At 35.3% G+C, this 19751-nt stretch overlaps 2 protein-coding genes across 4 annotated transcripts in view; both read left to right on the top strand.

The window, feature by feature from the left end:
• ATRNL1 (attractin like 1) overlaps positions 1 to 19751 on the top strand; it is a 412107-nt gene that overhangs the window by 47584 nt on the left and 344772 nt on the right. For all 3 annotated transcript variants that reach the window (XM_065746006.1, XM_065746007.1, XM_065746008.1), the window contains exons 6-8: positions 4320 to 4494; positions 5691 to 5778; positions 15529 to 15784. In XM_065746006.1, the coding sequence (XP_065602078.1) occupies positions 4320 to 4494; positions 5691 to 5778; positions 15529 to 15784 (519 nt within the window). The remainder of the gene's footprint in view (positions 1 to 4319; positions 4495 to 5690; positions 5779 to 15528; positions 15785 to 19751) is intronic.
• Positions 1 to 19751, top strand: part of TRUB1 (TruB pseudouridine synthase family member 1) — a 425822-nt gene that overhangs the window by 128080 nt on the left and 277991 nt on the right. The gene's annotated exons all lie outside the window — the stretch shown is intronic.

The raw sequence follows: 19751 nt of genomic DNA, 5'->3' as shown, positions 1-19751 counted from the left end.
GGACCAGAACATTAATATTCAACAGATCAATATTTGTTTTTTTTTCCTCCTGTGAACCTGGAGAAGATTAAGTTTGGAGACAATAGATGATGATTTCTCATTAGGTGGAAATTGATCTTATGACTGGAACTACTGGAACAGATTGTTACTTTGGCAGTTCATGAAACTCCTCAATAAACAGAAATCAAATTCCTTCTACTGTGTTGTGTGGGTAAATCACTTTTTTTAAACCTATAGAATTTTTTCCTACCTTTGAGGATTACATAATTGACTTTCAATTCAGTTTTATAAAGTTGTTTCCTCTTTGTAAACCTTTTTTTTTTTCTCCTATGGATTGAGTGGATAAGAAAGAAATCCAATTTTAAATAAATGGAGGAAAATCGTATTTGCATAGAAAATAATAAACCATTTTTATCTGTGTTCTGCAGCTGTGGTGCTGCCTGTTCCACAAAAGCCATGTGTTCAGTGGGTGTGATGGTTCTGAAGTGAAAATGTAGTTATGCTGAAATAATAATGATGCTTCATGGTATATATTTATGAAGATCTGTAAATTATATTTCAAAGTTTTGCATTTACCTTGCCTTTATAAAGCACTAGCCACACAAAAGCATTTGTTATTTTAATGATGTTTCAGTAGAAGTCAGTATTCTATTGCATTTTTACCCTTCAGCTGTATATTAAACTTCTTATACAGTTGCATTTGAACTGACATAACCCAGTGAATGTTTGACACTTTGACTGAGGAAGCAGTTGTACTCCTGTTGGTACAACCACACATGAGTGTGCAAACTGAAGCAGGTAAAGGAGTGCATTCAAGTTAAAAGCTCTCCTGGACAAAAAGCAAAGCTTGCTTTTAACCTGGATGTGTTTCCTTCACTGCACACCCATGTGAAAAGTAGTGTTGGTTCTGAAATGGAGAGTAAAGAGTGGGAGAAGTCAGGGGTGACTTTTCTGTTGGGAATGCCAGTTTCTGCCATTATGGTAATTGCATACAGGCTATGATTATGTGTTTTGAAGAAAACAGTGGTGGACTTGATGCTTTCAGGCTCCTGAGTCCTCAGAATGTGCCCTTCTTCCATGCCAGAGTAGGCTCTGAGTATATGATGTTTCTCATCCTTTTCTCATCTTGCATCCAGTCATTCCCTGCAGAACTAACTGTGATGAGGCACTGAGATTGCAAGAAATTTAGCTATGACATTCTTCCAATTTAATCTGGTTAACAGCATTAAGAAATCTACATCGTTAACTTCGAATAAAAAGCTTGTTTGCCCTTGTTTGAGTACAGCCTAAAAATAGAGTTGACAGGCATGTTACTTTGGATTTCTCTCGAAATCAAGCGGAGCTCTGTGTCCAGGGAAGAATCACCAATCAATTCGAAATCGGGAAGTTTGTGTGTGGGATTCGGGACTGCCCACTAGGGGGCGCCATTGACCACTACATCTCTGCACGAGAACGCTATAGCCTCATTTAAACTAGAAATGTTTCCGTTTCACGACTGGCATCATAGATTTCATAATTATAATCTATTCCCTGATCAAGGAATATTTAATCAATTTTTTTAAAAATTTAAACACTTTTAGATTCAAATTGTTTTCTGCAATGTTTTACCAAATCAGAATCGTGTTGAGGTTTCAATTCTATTAGCTATGCTAGTATTTAAGCAATAACATACTGAATTATTCCTGCTTTCATTAGACCTCATTCAAATACCGTTAATCTTTTCAGGGCAGAAGAAATAATGAACAATGGGAACTGTCTCCATCATTTAAGTGCTGAAGGATAATTTGGATATAAGTCAGTATCACTCTTCTATAGGAAATGGCAAATGGTTGTGCACAGATGATCTACTTAGTTGTCATGTATTAGAATTAATAATATCAAGTTTTTCCAAAATGATAATACAAGCTGGAAAAACTTGATCTTTTTTCTGAAGGATAATATTTTAAAATAAAAAAAACAGACAAACAAAAAAACAAACAAACAACAAAACATGATATCATGTACTTGGTTTATTTAGTAAACTTCTCTGACTCTCATTTAAATGTTTGAGGTCCTTGGTGAGAAGGACTTGATGCTTTTTGCATGAAGAACTAGCTCTTCCTGTTTGTTTTGAATGTGTCAGCTTAAATTCTTCACTTCTACCTGCTCTGAGTAATTTATACACTACACCTTTAGCATTCACGTTCAAGGTGAGGTTTTTTTTGTTTGTTTTAGATGGAGAAATCCAGCCAACTTGGTTGCTCTGATTACAAGAAGCCATTTGACTCATTTAAATGCCCTTGTTAGTGCCAGAGGCTATTTACAGAAGAATAACATACCTTGTATTTTTGAGAAGAGCTCACAGGTTTCTGATTATGGACAAATTATTGATTTAGACTGTGATGTAATAGTGCTCTCTACTTCTGCTGTGTGATTTACCTTTTTAGACCATTGAGTATTATAGTATTTTCACGAGTTATCACAACTTGAGACTTTGTTACTGGGTATTGATAGTTAACTGAGTCTGTTATCATTTCAGTCAAGCTAGAGGTAAGCAGACATAGTCTTATATTTATTTGTTTTGAAATAAATGTGTAATTTTTTTTCCTTTCCTCAGTCTTGTTCTGTTCCGTGGTTCAACAGTCAGACCTTATTTTTTCTGGTGTCCACAAAACAACAACATCATCAAACATTCTTTACTACTTTTCTTTTAAGATTGTTAATGTGTACATTGGAGTACAGAGGTACAAGCAGAAATCTTTTTGGGGTTCCACTGGTGGCCTTCCCTCCTGTAGGGATTGGTCACTTACTCATGCCTTCTACTTCGATCCTACAGTCAATCATTTAGCCATAGGAAGACTTTTGTTCTTCATCGATGTGCAGATTTCATCAACCCTATGAGGAATTTTCCTAATGCTGTGTGAAATTCCACGCCAGTCTATCAACTGCATCGCCCCATCTTGGTATCTTCAAAGAACTTATAGTTTGGAAGACAGGCCTTCTATTTACAAAAAACAATACTGATTTCTATGGTTAGACTGTGACTATCTATCCATTGACTAATTCTGTCATTCTTGTACCTTATGCTGATTTGTCTGGTAGGAACATGAGCAGAGTTGTTTTCCAGATTGTCACTGGAACCTTTACGAAAAACAATCTGTCACGTCATCAAAGCAAATAAAAACATAAGTCTGAATGAGACCAAGCCTACTTGGTTATATTTTGACATTTATCATGTTGTATGTTTCAGTTTGATGTTTATTATGTTGTGTTTTGTGTTCATTTCTTTTTCTTCATTTGATTATGTGTTCCTTAAAGGTTATGCCCAGTCTGAGTTTGACAGCTTTGAGTTTCAGTAATGCCCAGTAGCTTGAATGGATGATTTAATCTAACTGGGCAAACTGAGATAAGCATAACATTGCTGTACAGTATCAGCATCAAATTTCTGACATCATTTAGCTGTCATACAATATGTCTGCTATTACTGTTGGTAAGAATTTGACTTCCATGATTGATTACACTTAACATGGTGCCCTAAAAATTCAGTGTTTTCTTATCTAGAAATGAGGCCAGTTAACAATTCTGAACAGTCACAGAGAAAAGGCACATAGTTCACATGCTGGAGTTTCTTTTCTTTTATTAATTTTATTATTCATCATTGAAATAACGAAACTTATAAGTGACATCTTTTGATAGTTTTCTTTATTTATCAAAGTTGTTTTCTAAGATATTTTCCAAAATAATATGTGTATGTCCATAAGCTTTGGTAGCTTTGTAAAAACAGTCAGTAAGTTTCTATAAAATTCAAATTTTCAAATCCTTGATTTTATGAAGCACTTTCCTCTTGAAAGACAACACAAAAAAACCTTGAAAAAAGCTGAATTTGTATTCTTGAGTTTGCACATACTGTATCTTCTACTGTAATGTTATATACTTCAATGTTATTTGCTTTGATATCAACTTATTTTTGTTAGTTCAAATGCATTATAGTTTTCCTCCAGAGGTAATAGAGTTTATTCTGTGCTGCTCATTTTAGGCCTCTATTGCTCCTATAAATATGGTTCATTTTGCCTTTCTTTTGATCTGTGATTCATACGGTGTGTTTTCTTAGAAGAATGCAGAAATATATCATTATTTCAGCTAATCTAACACTTTCAGTTTGACTGTCCTTTGTTGTCTTTTTTTTTGTTGAGCATCTGTTAAACGTAAAAGTGTATACTGTATTTTATCAGAACAAGCAATCCTGACATCTGTAATTAAGCCTTCCCTATTTCTGCTTTATTGGCTCTAACATCTCAGTCTAACAGATTGTACAAATTGCATGTTTGTTTACAAAACAGGTCCAGATTGTTCTTTGAATGTCCCTTCCACGGAGTCTTACTGGATCTTACCAAATGTAAAGCCATTCAGCCCTTCTGTGGGCCGGGCTTCCCATAAGGCAGTTCTCCATGGAAAATTTATGTGGGTGATTGGCGGATATACTTTTAACTACAGTTCATTCCAAATGGTGTTGAAGTAAGTGATTTCTCCCTTATATCATCCCTCCTGGTATGGCTTGGAAAATAAATACCAGCAGAAATAAACATCTATCTGGCAACTCAATCAAAAGATTTATGCTTGTTTAGATTCTTTATTAACCGTCTTATTTATATGCTTTCAATTTTCTTATAATTCAAAAGAATGTGTAACAAAGATCTATATAATATTAATATGTAAACTCATCAGTCTTCTGAAAACAGTCACTGTTATTTGCTGCAAACCATAAAAATCCTTGTGGTGATAAAACAGGGAAAGAAATCTGTGCAATGGTGTTTTCAGATGGCACATCTAGGATGATATTTGCATATCAATATTTATTTATAATTACAAGAGGCTCGTATTTAATGTGGGCACTTAGTCTGTTTGATGCAGGATATTTTGGTTCTTCATATTTATAACACTCTGTATGTATAAGCATTTTATTAGCTATTAAAAACAAACTTGAAGCATCTATCACAGAAACATAGAATCTCCCAAGTTGGAAGGGACCCAAAAGGATCATTGACTCCAACTCCTAAAATATCTGTAAATACCACTTACCCCGTTTGGATGGTAACTTGTGTATAGACAGAAGCCCTGAATGTGGTAAATGATGTAACTGTTAGGATATGTTTATTTATCCTATTTTTGTATACCTCATTTTCAATTTTAGAGTCATCCAAAACAAATCCCATTATTTCTGCATTTTCCTCAAATACTCTGCAATTTTTTTTTTGCCTCTGTTCCATTGTTGTGTTTCATTAGTTAATACAAAGTTAATGAAAACTAAACTCAGGTGCTCAACAACAAATTTTCAAAGAAATGAATGTTTGTGATATAGGCAGTTGAGTGATGTCTTTGTTTGCTGATAACTGAGAACTTAGTAAGCTAGTTTCATGGCTTTCTTGAAAGTCATGTGGTTTTAATTACAATTGCAATATCTGAAATTGTTGATGGGTCCCTGAAAAGACAGGTCCCGTTTTCCCTTCGTGATCATTTAGCACACTATCACTAGTTAGTGTACTGTTGGAGCAGTTAAAAAGATCATCTTACTGCTGCTAGCAAATTACCACCTCAGATAAATAATGTCCTATGAAGTGTGCTTACTGTGTAAAACAAAAACCAGTTCAAAAATGTGAAATCCCCTATTTCTCTATGGGAAGAAAAAATTTACTTTTTTATTTCTCTTCTAGCTACAATTTGGAAAGCAGTATATGGAATGTAGTGCCTGTATCCAAAGGGCCACTCCAGAGATATGGACACACTCTTGCTTTATATCAGGTTTGGACACTTTGACCTCCTATTTAATTAATTTATTTGTATGTCCTGTTAGTGATCTTAAAGTGATACATACATTTTTGAGGATAATTTCTAGTTCCTAAACATTTTGTATTATTGTTGTCTTCAGTAATTAGAGAAATTGTACAGTTTAGGAGAAAGATTTTAAGCAACTTTTTATCACTGGAGCTAAACTCGCTGATATGTTTTTATATATTTATTTATTTTTTCCCCTATAATATTTGCAATTCATGTGTAAGGGAAAGTGAGCTGGGAGCAAAGTTTGGCCTCAGCATGGACAAAGCCCTTCTTGGACAGACAGCAGACCATAAGGGGCTGAACCCAGCATGCAGGGTGGTGAGCTGATAGTTGTGCTTTGACCCCATAGCTGGCAAGTGATTACCCAGGTCCAGTGACTGTGCAGGGAGTCCAGGAGCAGGAAAAAGTAGGGCTAGAGGCAGGACTGGAGACAAGGCTACAGTATATGCTTGAGGAGCCCATCCGTCCTGATCAACCTGGAGAAGCAGGGACAGAGGGCCCAGGTGAAGCCACCTTAGTACCTTAAGAGCTTTGTCATTAAGAAATAAATTTTTTTAGTTGCTGCATTACACTTACTACAGTTTTAAATAGCTGGTGTACTGCTTTATCAAAAGGACTTCTAAAGCAGAATTTTTATGGGAAGACTATAAATTCTAGTCTTCCCCCATCCCCCCCATGCATTCAGGCCATTTTTTATTGTTGGTGCCATCCCGTGCCCAAGAAATTTCCAGGGTGTTGTGTGAGGGGATGCACCTTTTGGGATACAACTACTTGCTGTTTCGATATTCCCTACCTTTTCATACCATTTTCTAATTGGTACCATTTGTGATTTTCTGTGAGTTTACCATAACCTCCATCACTTCTGGTTCATGTTGAAAATTCTTTGCTTTTTTAGTGATCCAGAAGAAGGGTATTTCATACATTAAATACTAATGATGCATTGACTCTGTCTTCTTTTAGTTCTTTTGTATCCCTTCTGAGAAAGGAGCAATTGTGTTGTGGGAGGTATCAGTACCTCAGATTGATATCAATCTGCTATGGTTCTGAACTGGTATCATCACTGAACCATCAAACGTAATGTCATGACCTCATTCTAGTCATTAAAACCCCACCACCATAGTATAGACTTAAAATACTGTTGTTTGTATGCATCTTTTCATAATATTTAATATAAACCAGATAGTTTTTTATTTGATTCTTTGTCTTGGGTATTACAAACTTAGTGCTGAAATTGTCATTTTCCTGTTTATCCTTGTGCCAGATTATTGTGAAGTATGTTGAACTAACAAATCATTATTGTTGATCTCCCTTGGACCCCACAAATGACGTGTCCTCCCTGTAAAAGTGAACACTTTCAGCAGTTCCCTCTAATTGAATCACCAGTTTTATCCTTAAATTCTTTCAGAACTGATCACTGAGACTTTTCTTTTGCTCCTTTACAGCAGCTGTTTGTTATTAATTTCTTCTGTGGCAATACCTGTATATTCATCACAAAGTCTGTGATGAAGAATTCAAATGCAAAAGTTAATTTTATTACTGTGACTTTATCTTTTCAGAATATTATACTGCCTGTTGGCACCACAAATAAATCTAGTTGGCTGTTCTTCTAAAGCATTTGAAAAATGGTGTAGTACTTTATACATAAATTTTGCAGGCAACGCATCAAGCTGTTTCTTGGCTTGCCTTACATACCTCCACATTTTAATCTGCTGGACTTGATGCAGATTTGGAAGTACTTTTTCTTACTTCTAACAGTCTTGTTAACTTAACAAGCCTGATGTATTTTGGTCTTTCTAATGGGAATTTTTTTTCAAATGGAGAGGCTGTATGGGATCTGAGATGTCCTGAAAGAGTTTTTACACTGTCACTAAAGATTTTACCTTTTCAGTTGTACCTTTTTAATTTCTTTTATTATCAGTTTTCCTTTTTATATATTGCTTCTGTGAAGTTAAGCAGAGCTATGGGTGTTTTTTTATTTTTTTCCCCTTCTCTCATGTTTCTTTTCTAGAGATGTTGAATGTCACAGTTACTATTATAGCAATAATATGATCTAGATTCTGTGCATGCCCCAAAGCCAACTCAAAAATTGTTTTTCTCCTACTGAGTTCCCTGATTCATTGCCTATTATTTGTTCTTTGAAATGCCTTAGACTGCTATATTCTGGTTATTTCACTTCTTGTGGAATGTGGATCTTTTTTGTTGGGAAACATTCAAGTAATGTATCACATAGCAGTTTTTAGAGTGAAGGATTAAAATATCATTTAACTTTTTCTTAGTTGACAGTATTTACTTGAAATGTTCCAAACTAAAGGGTAACAATTTTAGAGGAATTTTTAATCAGCAAATATCAAATAATATGGGCTGTTTTATTTCGGAGATCTCTGTAGATTTCAGTGAGGAAATGCAACTCATTAATATTAATGAAATTTATAAACAAATGGTAAGTTAAGCTGTTTCTTCTGTCAAGGATATAATTCATTAGTAATCAGAATCCACTAACAGAATGCAGCACCACTCATGTCAAATAATTAGCTAATATGCAAGTCACTCTGAAAGTAATGCTTCCTATTTATGTCCACAGAAACTACAAGGGATACAAAGAGCTCAATACAGTTTGATAGAGGAAGTTCTCAGCTACAAAGCACTGTTTTTCTACACAATCACCCCCACTAGCAGTGTATTTTCTCCAGCGGAGAATGCATGCTTCCCTCATAAAAATCTTCACGTTGGAGATGACCCACCGTCACTTCTGCTGAAATGTACTGTCCACCACCTCACTATACTCACATCCACTCTTTGCTCTCCATAACATTCAGCAAGTGGCAGTGAATATCAGTGGGTGCTATTTTTCTTCATGGAGGAGTTCAGTGACACACCTTTGCTTCATATGCACTTGCATGTCAAACATTTCATCAGACTGCCCCTCTGCTTCTGTCTGTCACATGGCAGCAAAATGTAATGGAATATCGGAGGGAAGATTCAGCCTCTATTACCATACCACCAACATTCACCTCTGATGTCACAAGCAAACACAATAAAATAGGGGGCATTACTTTCTGAGCATCCTTCATACACTGCTTCTCCTCACAATCATGTCAAATGTCAAAAATTGCCTGGGCCAATGGAGCTGATGCTGTAAGTTGAATAAACGTGAAGTGAAAATGTGTGTGCTTTTACAATAAGTCCTTTAATTAATTTAAGGTAGACTTTTATTTATTTTTTTCCTTTCACAAATTCAGTCTGTTGAAAAATAAAAATAAGTGAGTGTGAAGAGTGCCAGGACATCATATAGTACCTAGGGGTGGCAGCTCTGAGCTGTATTTTGAGCAGTGTACTACTCATTCTTCAACATTTTCTTTTCAGAGGAGAGAAAATAGTATCCACCTAGAAGAAATTAGATTATGTTTTTGACTTCAGCTCCTGAGATTTCAAAGCCTGTGCTAGACCAGAGTGAGAGCACAGAGGTAGTACTGCCTGATTGTGGTGCAAGCTAAATTGAAACTATATAATTGACTCTGTGGAGAATGAAATAAGTTACTGTGCCATTTCCCTCAGAAAGCTTCTTTAGTTAAAATTGAAGTACTGTACTTCTTTACTCTGAAGAAAAGAGATCAGAAGACTCCCACTGATGTATAGTTATAACAAGTGACTAAGACTTTTATAGTGCAGAAAGTATAAATGCAGAAAACGTGTTCTTGCTTTTAGACCAGCTAAATTGTTGGGTAGTGTTGACTTCAGTGCCTCTTCAGTCTGGTTATTGGAAAGGCATTACCTAACTCTGTTAGCAATTGGTTCTCCCATACCTCAGTTTCTATATAGTTTCAGGCATCTCGATACTTGAAAAATGTCAACATACTTTGAAATAAATCATAGGAGAAAAAGGATTATGAAGAGAATGGAGATAATGGTTTGGGAAGTTTTCAAAGCAGATACATAGAGCTTGGACAAGCCACGACTAGGTAGGAAGTTAAATGGAAAATTGAAAACTACTAGATGGTCGGAATAAAGTACAGTGGGGACTTGCTTGGGGAGTGAGTATATGGTCACTCCTTGGTATAATGAATTTCTGGTCATATCATAGAGTTTGAGCTTATAATTAAACTGTTTCTATTAGTCTCTTGACAGTAGAAGGATGGCTGGACACTGAAATTTATTTATTTATTTATTTTTTGTTAGGTAATAGGAATGATGCAAACAGGCTGACCTGGTAGTAATTGTAACTGTGTTTCCTGATATATGGGCAATTTTATATGTAGTCCAACTTAATTTGACTCATTTGTGTTCTATGAATGCTATTTTTTTTTTTTACAACTTCGAACATGCAAATAACATTGTTAATTAATGGCTATTCATTTGAAAGCGGAAGACTTGTATTTAAATTTGAGGGGTGAACCACTGCTTAACAGCTGCTATGATGGCATCATTTCTAGGAAAATGTTTCCCAGTCTATCTTTCATCATCCCAAGTAGATGAAAGTCAGAAGATGTCAAATCCAGACTGTACAGGTGGATGTGGTAGACTAGTCCAGACTAGATCATGAGCTCCGTGGTCTTTGAGTCAGTATGGGGCCTGGCATTGTGGTGTTGCATGAGAAAGGTTGTCTTCTTCTCTGGCCAAACTCTGGAAGTTTATTCCTTCAGCTTAGTCAGTGCTGCAGTGTAGTGGTCAGAATAGGTTTGTCTGGATTCCAGGAAATCCAGAAGGATCACTCCTTTGCCATACCAGGTGATAGTGTGCATTGCTTTCCCCACTGAGGGCTTCCTCTTCAGCTTCTTTGATGGGGAATTCACATATTGCCACTCCATGGACGTCTGTTTTGGCTCTGGCTTGTAGTAGTGACACCACATCTTGTTACCAGTAATGATGTGATTCAGGAAACTCTTGCCTTCACTTGTATTTGTTCAATAGGTCCTGACAAATGAGAGTATGTTGTTCTTCCAGTGTGAACATCCATTAGCATTTTAAATTTGCTGGTGCAAATTTTGCAACATTGCTGTCATTTTTTCCAGTGCGTTGGAGACAACATTCAGTTTTGTACCAATTTGTATTCTGCTAATTCATATGGATAAGCACATTGAGATGCTTTTCATTTTGTAGTTTGACAGCTGTGCATCACCATCCGGAACATGCCTTGTCTTTCACATCACTGTCACTACTGCTGAAACCTGCTACTTTACTATGCTCACATTCCCTCTTTGGTCTCCATATAAATTTTCACAGGCATCAGTGAATGTTGGTAGAGATGCCATTTTTTCCACATGGAAGAATTCAGCAATATACCTTTATTTCTTATGCACTTCTATGTCACACGCCCTTGTGTCAGACCGTTCTTCTGCTGCCATCTGTTGTAATGCGATATTGGTAGAAAGGTTCTGCTTTATCTCCAGCATCCCCCTCTGATGTTGTGGGCCAACATAATAAAATGGGAGGCATTACTTTTTGAGGAACCCTTGTAATATGCTTCATTCCTGTGTGTGAAGGTGAGCAGTGTTGGTGTACTTGTCCTCTTGAAAATCCATATCTTGTGTTCAGAAGACCTTGCATTTAGCATATGACATGGTTTCATGGTCTTTCTTTGGGATTCCCCATCATCAACTAGACCAAAACATGACAGCGTATACCTTGATTTAGACCTGGTCTGTGGAGGGACTCCTTTCTTTCAACCTTTTATGCTGCACTTGTTTTCCCTCTAGACTTCTCAGAAAATGCTTACCTTTAAGTATTTGTTTCAATATCTATTTATTACTTTCGTCTTTATTAATAATGCTTGTAAATTTTTTCATTCTGTAGCTCTTCTATGTACTTTGGTCTGTGAGCCTTTCTTTCTCCATATTGAGCTGATCATAGCAAATTTGAAGTGGTTTTTAATTTTTTAATTCTTATTAGCAGCAGTAGGAGCTGCTTAATCTCAGAAATAGCCTGGAGAGAAGCTTACTTAAATCTGTTTTTGGGATTGATAAAGTAGTTTTCATGACTCTCTTGTCTTTTTCTCTGTATAACTGAACAGTTTTGTGTACAGGATCTGCTGTATCATTTATAAAGGCTGCTCTTTACAGAAGTGTTCTTTTATCTGGCTGTTGAATCATTTAAGTAGAACTGTGAGGAGGACATTGCCAGCTGTCTGAGTTGTCATTTTGAAATTCATGTGGCTCTTCTGGTCACCTTTTTAGCATATTATGTCCTTGCTTTGTCTCAGAATGTTTTTTTTTTGTTTTTTTTTTTTGAAAATTGTTGTATTTCCTCTGCAAGTCCCTAAATTAGGTCCTTCTTTCTTCTGTGCTTTACATTGTGAGACCTAAGTGGCAATTTCATCAACAAGCTCTCTAGGATCATTTTAAGAAAAGTATTTGGTCAAACTATTCATATTTCACTCATCTAGAGATCTCCTAAAAGCCTGGTTGTGGTTTAACCCAGAGACAGCTGAGCCACTACACAACTGTTCACTCACCTTCCACCCCCAACACCCCCCCACCCCACACACACACACAGTGAGATGGGGAAGAAAACTGAGAAGTGCAAGAACTCATGCACTGAGGTAAGGAAAGTTTAATGAAGAGGAGGAAGAATAAAGAAAAAAAAAGAGGGAAACCACCAGCAACAAAAGAGTACACAAAGCAAACAATGTAGAGCACAGTTACTTACCACTTGCTGACTGATGCCCAGCCAGTTCCCGAGCAGAAACAGCCTTCCTATCCAATGCCCTCAGTTTTATTTTTGAGTGCCACATCTTTGTGGAACGTGTTTGACTTATCCCTGTCAGCTGTGCCACCTCCCAGAAACTTATACACCCCTAGATTCTCTCTGGCAGGGCATCATGATGAGCTGAAACATCCTTGACTTGTTACAAGAACTGCTCAGCAGAGACTAAAACGTCGCTGTGTTATCAACATTATTCTCTCACAGCACTGTATTAGCTTCTAGGAAGAAAATTAACTCTATCCCATCCAAAATCTGGGCAAGCCCTCTTGTTTCAATACAACAAAATACTACAACATTTCTTTATAAAAAACAAAAAGACAATCTAATTATATATTTAGTATCAAAGGAGTCAGAATAGCACACTAGAGGTCAGCATCTCTATTTTCAAGATTTAGCTATTTAGGAAGAAAATCAGAAAACATTCTTTCACGATGATTTTCCTTACTATCCCTAGAATTATGGCAGATTGTACTGTGAAAACATCACTGGTTGTTAGTAGACTGATAGAATACAGATTCTATGTGCAGCCTCTGTTTATTTCTTACTGTGAGATACTGATGATCTTTAAGAATTTTAATTAGAAGTAGGAATGCTTACTTGATTTTTCAGATGCAAACCCTACCACTATTTTTAAAATAAAGTAATAAACAAACTCAATTGGTACTGTCACCATGTTCCTTTCTTGGTACTTTCTTAAGTGTGTGAATCCGTATTTAACACTGAAAATAGGGATTGTAGTTGTCCCTTAGATACAGAAGGAAAGTGGCATTCCTGAATGTACCTCCTTCTCAAAGCATGTATGTAAGGCAAGACAGGTTGGCCTGAAGCAGAATCTCAGTGACCCAAACCCCAGTTAACAATTGCACATCGTTTCTCTCTAAAGATGTTGGAACTGAGGAAGGTACTTTAAAAGCTACTGTTCAAGAAGTGTCTTGGTACTACCATTATAAACAATATCATTCAGTGCTGATAGCAGTCACGTTTTTGGGCTGTTTTATTCTTGGACAATACATTGCATAGGGGAGGGGGAAAACAAAAAAAGATTCTGCATAAATGTTGTCTGGAATATTGGATCAGCTCATCAGTTGAAGTCTTTGGAATTGATGGCTGTGCTGTAGCACACTTCTGCTTTTATTTTGAAAAACTAAGACTGGCATGAACCTAAAGCCAACCTATAACATCATACTAGTATTTCTCTGTTAGATCTGTTTTAGTAACTGAGGTTTTTCCCAAAAACATTCATTAGATGTATGGGGAATAATTCCTTTGGATCTTGTGCTCATGCACTGATTTTGAGAATTTTTCAAGCAATATCTAACACTAGTATATATTTCTAGTTAATATTGATATTTGAGAGCATCTTCTGAAGTAAGGCTCCTCATTATAAGGCAAAGACCTGGAGGAAGATTTCTTAAGAAATACCAGCATAAGATAAAATGCAGCTCAGCAGACAAGCATTGCAAGAACAACATTCAAACCGAGTTTTCATTCCTCATTGATGATAACTATTATGTTATGACCAATTTCACTGTGATATTGTGAAAGATGGCTGGTGTGCTTTGACAGCTGTAGACTCTGTCAGTGTTTACATCCCATAGAAATTATCCCTTTGGTTGTGTGCAGTCATGCTCCCTTACAGATCTTTCTTTATTCAAGGTATGTGAATGTTTTTTTTATTTCACGGGAATACAACAACTTCACATATACACCTATTGCAGATATAATCCTGGTACAAATTCTTACTGAAGATTGTGAATGTTTTTGTTTGAAGATCCGTGTAGGCTGTTCTTTAACACAGACTAGCACTGCATTGCAACAACTCTTAAGTTCCTAATTAAGAAGATTTCACATGTATCAAATGAAGGAACAGTTAAAAATTGTTTTGTTTTGCTGGTCTGAATAGACTGTCAGACTGATCATCTGTATTTTACATTTTCCCCATGGTTCATTCAAACTTCTTATATTATGCAGTTTCTTAATCTTTTTCTTTCTTTCTTTTTTTTTTTTTTTTCTCCTGAGGCTCAGTAGTCCATGCCAAGCAAAACTTTGTGAAATGTGCTAAGCCTGCAGCTTTCCATTTTTTCTTGATTAAGATGGTTAAACCCTAGAGTATTTGTGATACTGCAGTGTGCAGGATGCAGCTGCCAACTGAACAAACACCATACAGATGAGATATTGAGTGCGTGTGGACCTGGCACATCCTACCAAAGAGCAACTCATTCTCTGAACCAGAAGCAGTATTTTTCTACCTGGGATAAACTGTCCTTGAACAGTGAGCTAGTTGGAACTCCTTCTGTGACTCTATATGCCTTGGTTTGAAGTTTGAGATTTACTAGAATCATTTTCAAGTCAATATTTAAGTAAATCATTCAATACTTATCTCAAACAACAATGCCATCTGTTCTGATATGTGGTTAATGAAGATTGGAAAATCTCTTTTGCATCCTTTTAGAAGTACTCAAAGTACCCTCCTGCTGAGATTTAACACGTGCCCGAGGGGATGATGTACACATATTGTCCTGTTTCTTTGGGCTTCTTTGTGTATGATTGTGAAGTTTCTCAGGACTTAAGTTATGTTGTCGTTAAGATAAAACGTTCTCTCTTGTGCATATGCCAAATGAAATTTGTGTAGTTTGAGTGTATGGTAAATTACATTTTAGTTCTGTGAGCTATTCCTTAAGAAAACAGTATAAATCCCTTTCTGTTTAGATTTTTAATAGCTGCAGTATGAATTAGAGTCATGTAATTAAAGTTTTTCTGCTTGAAGTAGAATCATTTTCATGGCTGCGTTTATTCTTCAGTGAAGTTTTCTCTTTATCATCACTTTTGGTTTAGCTTAAATATTGTTTTCTGTGATTTTAGTGTCTGTTATTGAGCTGTTTAAGATAGTATCAGCTGTATGTGAGGATTTAAATCAGATTGTTCTGTTATAAAATACTATGCAGCACAGAAGTACACAGTTCAGATCTTTTTGTAATCCATTTTCTACTCTCTCCTTTCTCCCAACTTTTACAGGAAGACATCTACATGTATGGAGGCAAAATTGAAACAAATAATGGCAATGTTACTGATGAGCTGTGGATTTTCAACATACACAGTCAAACATGGAGTATCAGAACTCCTGCTGTGCTTGTACATGGCCAACAGTATGCTGTGGAAGGTCATTCAGCGCACATTGTGGAGCTGGACAGCAGAGATGTGGTCATGATTATCATTTTTGGATATTCTGCTGTATATGGTTATATGAGCATTGTGCAAGAATACTACATCAGTAAGTTGCTTTCTAGTCATTTTTATTATGTCTTGGTTAAAAAAAAAATCCTTAGGAACACTTCCTGTTTTCACAAAGAAAAATATGTATTTGGCAATACATTCTCATATTTATTTTTCTTCAGATGACATAGATCAGATTTATTGTCAGTAGATTCAGATGTGTTTGGTATAAAATGGCTTTAGCTATTCATTAAAGGCTGAAGCAAGAAATTCCAAACAGTAGCTATTGTTCTGATGAAACTTACCCTTTTTAACCATAGGCTTAATATATTTTACAAAGTAGAGTGAAAAAAAAAGCGAACAGTAAAATCCAGAGGGCAAAACAGAATACAAAGAACTGTAATTATTACAAGAAATTAGTTATTTTTGAGGATTATTTAATTAATGCTGTTGCAATAACTTTATACTGATTTTTGAAATATAATATCTTAGTTTATGCATAGCTAATCTCTGAAGTGTATACTTGTTCCTCCTAGAAGAAATAAAAACATTATTAGATAATGTATAGATTTCCAATATTGGAAAAAGCATTTTTAAATAACCCAACCTATCTGTCTGGGATTCCCCTGCCACAGTGGCAAGCTTTTCTGATGGGTAATTTTATTTGTCAGAATTAAATAAACAAAGCTATTTTATCTTGCATGTGGTACTTCCAAGACATTCTTCTAATAGAATAATCTTGCAAATACACCTTCTGATCTTTAGAAATATTTGAATTATTGTTTTCTGTAGAATTTATTTGAATCTCTTGCAGTTATTTAAGCAATCACAGAATGCATGCAAAACTTCACAATAGCATTTTTGTTAATACAGGATAAATGTCTTTCAGATAGCTTCATTTACTCATTTGCATTTTTGCATGTTGATAAAGAAACTGTACAAGCAGATTTGTGAGATGAAGAAATCTCTTCAGATTGTAGAGAATTCTTAAGCTTGCTGCCATTGCCTGATAGTTGTAGGGATGTTGAGCAAAGCTGAAAGAGGATGGGAGGAAGAGGAAGAGTGCAGTGACATGCTTATTCCACACTGGATAAATTGATTAAACTCAACAGAGTTACTAAAAATCTCTACTCTCAGAATTCTGTTTTCCAACAGTATTTTAAGGTTTAGTAGGTATTAAAGGCCAACTTTTTTAGAAAACACGTATTTTTAAAAATTATTACAAAAAAACCTTTCCTTGAAGACACATTTAAAATAACAACAAAAAAAAAAAACAACAAAAACAAACAAACAAACAACAACAAAAAAAAAACAACCAAAAACCAACCACAAACTGAAGTTGAAGTGTTGCTATTTCATTTTATCTCATTGAATTTCCAACTCCCTTCTCCCACTCCCAAAGTTAAATGATTTTTGTGCCAAGTTTTCCTGAATTCTTTCTCAGCTGCAGCATTTATCTATGTTTTTGCAATTATAGGATCATTTTTAACCATGAAATTCCAGATATTTGTTTGGACTAAGAATGACTAGTTTCTGGGGAATTTAGCAGCTCAGAATCAAAAGGTATGGGAAGTATTGATGTGAACCCACTTAAAATGAAAAGGAAATATCTAATAATAAAGGTGTCCAGGTATCGTGGAAAGAAATATCAAATTTTTTCTTTTATTTAAAAAAATACTGTTTCAAATTGTACTGTTTTATTCTAACTGTTATCAGCTACTGCTTTTAATTCTAATGAAGGTTGTTTACCAGGCATGTATAATGATGCTTTATAGAAGAGGCATTGTACAAATCTTTCCCTTTGGTTCATATTAATTGAAACTGCAAGTGATCCAGCCTTTTTAATGAACTTTATTTGTCTTGATATGTGGAATTCTGGTGCTAAAGCCTTCTTTACTTGCCCTGATTACCATGGGCTTTTGGTAAAAGAAAGAACACCTAAAATTTTTTTGCTATTTGTGGACTTCCTAGATTTTCTCATGGGCTTCTTGTGGTCCTTTTAACAAAGCATGTTAATTGAAGGCGTGTAGTCTCAAAATTTCTCTTATGTTTGTCAGATTAATGAAGAAAGTAATTTTTATCAAAATCAACTAAAGTCCTAGAAAATCCTGACATGGCTTACAGCCAGAATTTCACCATGTGAAAGCACAGGGATTTGTTTCTGCTCCAAGGGTATGATAGTTACAGTAATAATAGAAGCTTTCTGTTGTCTTTTCTTGCTATGATTGGAGTTATGACTTCTGAGGAAACAATAAATCTTGGTATGGGAATTATGTGGCTGATTTTACTAACTTGAGCCATAAAGCTTTTCTGGGTTACTCCCCAGGGAAATATATTTCCTTTTAGGTTGGCAATACCTCATAAACCTTTTGAGAATCTCAATGTGAGTCTCAAGGTGAATATAATAATGGTGTTTTGTTTTAGCTAAAGTTTATAAAAGCTCCGTGTACATTAAGAAAGTTCTGAATAAATCTTCTGTGATTTTATTCTATTCTTTAGAAAGTAGATATTTGTTTGGATCAGTAACATATTTTTAGGCTGAAATTTTTTATGACTTTAAAAGTAGGTCTTAGGTTGCTTTTGATTTAAAGGTGTTTATTTGAAGTCGAGTTAAAGGAAGTGATCCTATGATGTAATGTACGCTTCCTCTTTTTCGTAAGTTATGCGCTTCTTAATTGCAAGAAAAGATCTTATTGTTTATTGTCACTGCAATTAAACAAAATGGGGCATTGAGGTTCTTCCTGGAAAATCTGTTCTATTTATTGACCTGTTCAAAGGCTTTACTGTATTATGAATGAGTCAGGCCAATGTATCCACCTTTCCTTTGGTTTCTAGTAGATCTATTTCTGCATAGAAAAACATTTTCTTTTTCAAAGGTCTTTTTAGGAACACTTTTGTTGTCTCTGAATGCTATTTTAATTATTTATTTTTGATGAACACAACAATTATTGCTTAACGTTGAAGGGCCTTTTTTCTTTTTTCTTTTTTTTAGTATGACAGTACTAATTAGTAATAAATAGGAATTAGATAGAAAATAGTTGGTTTTTTTTGGTAGTTCACTAGTTTTTTGTTCTTTGATGGAGTGGTTCTGCATCTTTGTATGCGATTAATATGCTCTGAGGAAAAATCTGAAATGAATAATTATGGCCATTGCAATCCATGCTTTTTACTGTAAACACCGTATTTTATAATTTCTTTTATTATATGTGTAGATTATTTTTAAATATTTGGAAAACATCTGGAGAATTAGTTCAGGGCTTATAATTTTAGTGACTGGATATCATCTAAATCACAGTCTATCTTTATTGTTTGGTTTATGTTGTTTTCTGGGTGACGCATTTTCTAGTGTAAGCAGCTCATCTCCCTTCCTGGAATTATTTTTGAATTAAAGATACTAATCTTATTTTTTGTCAGACTGATTAACACAGCCACATTTATTCCTTCCTTTTTCTAATAGTTCATCTCTGTTACTTTTGCACAAGGAGTTCATCTTTCTTGAATGTGGATGATTAGAAAGATCTGTGGGGTATTCTAGGTGTGTTTTCACCTGTACCTGGGTAAATAATCTTAGTCTCACCTGATAAATGACATTCACATTGCATCTATGAGCAAGCCGTTAATGGCTCATAGACTTTCTCTGATGAAGCCTTCTTCTCAGTTATTATCAACTGATGAGCTTCCATTTTATGGAAGCTTATCTTACTAATCTCAGTGCTCAAAATCTTTAAGTTACTGTTGAATTTAGTATTTCTTTTCTGGTAGCTGAGATCATCCAGTTCATCCTGCATGTTGTTTTGCTGTTTTTGCGAATTGGCAATGTCTAAATGCATGTGATTATCACATTTTAAGTTTGTGAGCATAATAAAATGCACTCATTCTCATCCTTAAGAAATCCAGTTAGTAAATCCAACGCTTCTCAATGTATTTTTCTTTCACTTGGAAAGTCTTCTGGAAACAGACAGTTGCAGAAAACTGGACTTGGTTCTGTTTCACAAAAATGACCAGAATATTGCAGCATGTAAGCA

The sequence above is a fragment of the Cyrtonyx montezumae genome, unplaced genomic scaffold, assembly GCF_038088225.1.
Source record: "Cyrtonyx montezumae isolate F1298 unplaced genomic scaffold, pur_monq_1.0 scaffold_4, whole genome shotgun sequence".
Lineage (NCBI taxonomy): Eukaryota > Metazoa > Chordata > Aves > Galliformes > Odontophoridae > Cyrtonyx > Cyrtonyx montezumae.
The sequence above is the reverse complement of the archived record's forward strand: the minus strand, read 5'-3'. Positions and strand labels throughout refer to the sequence as shown.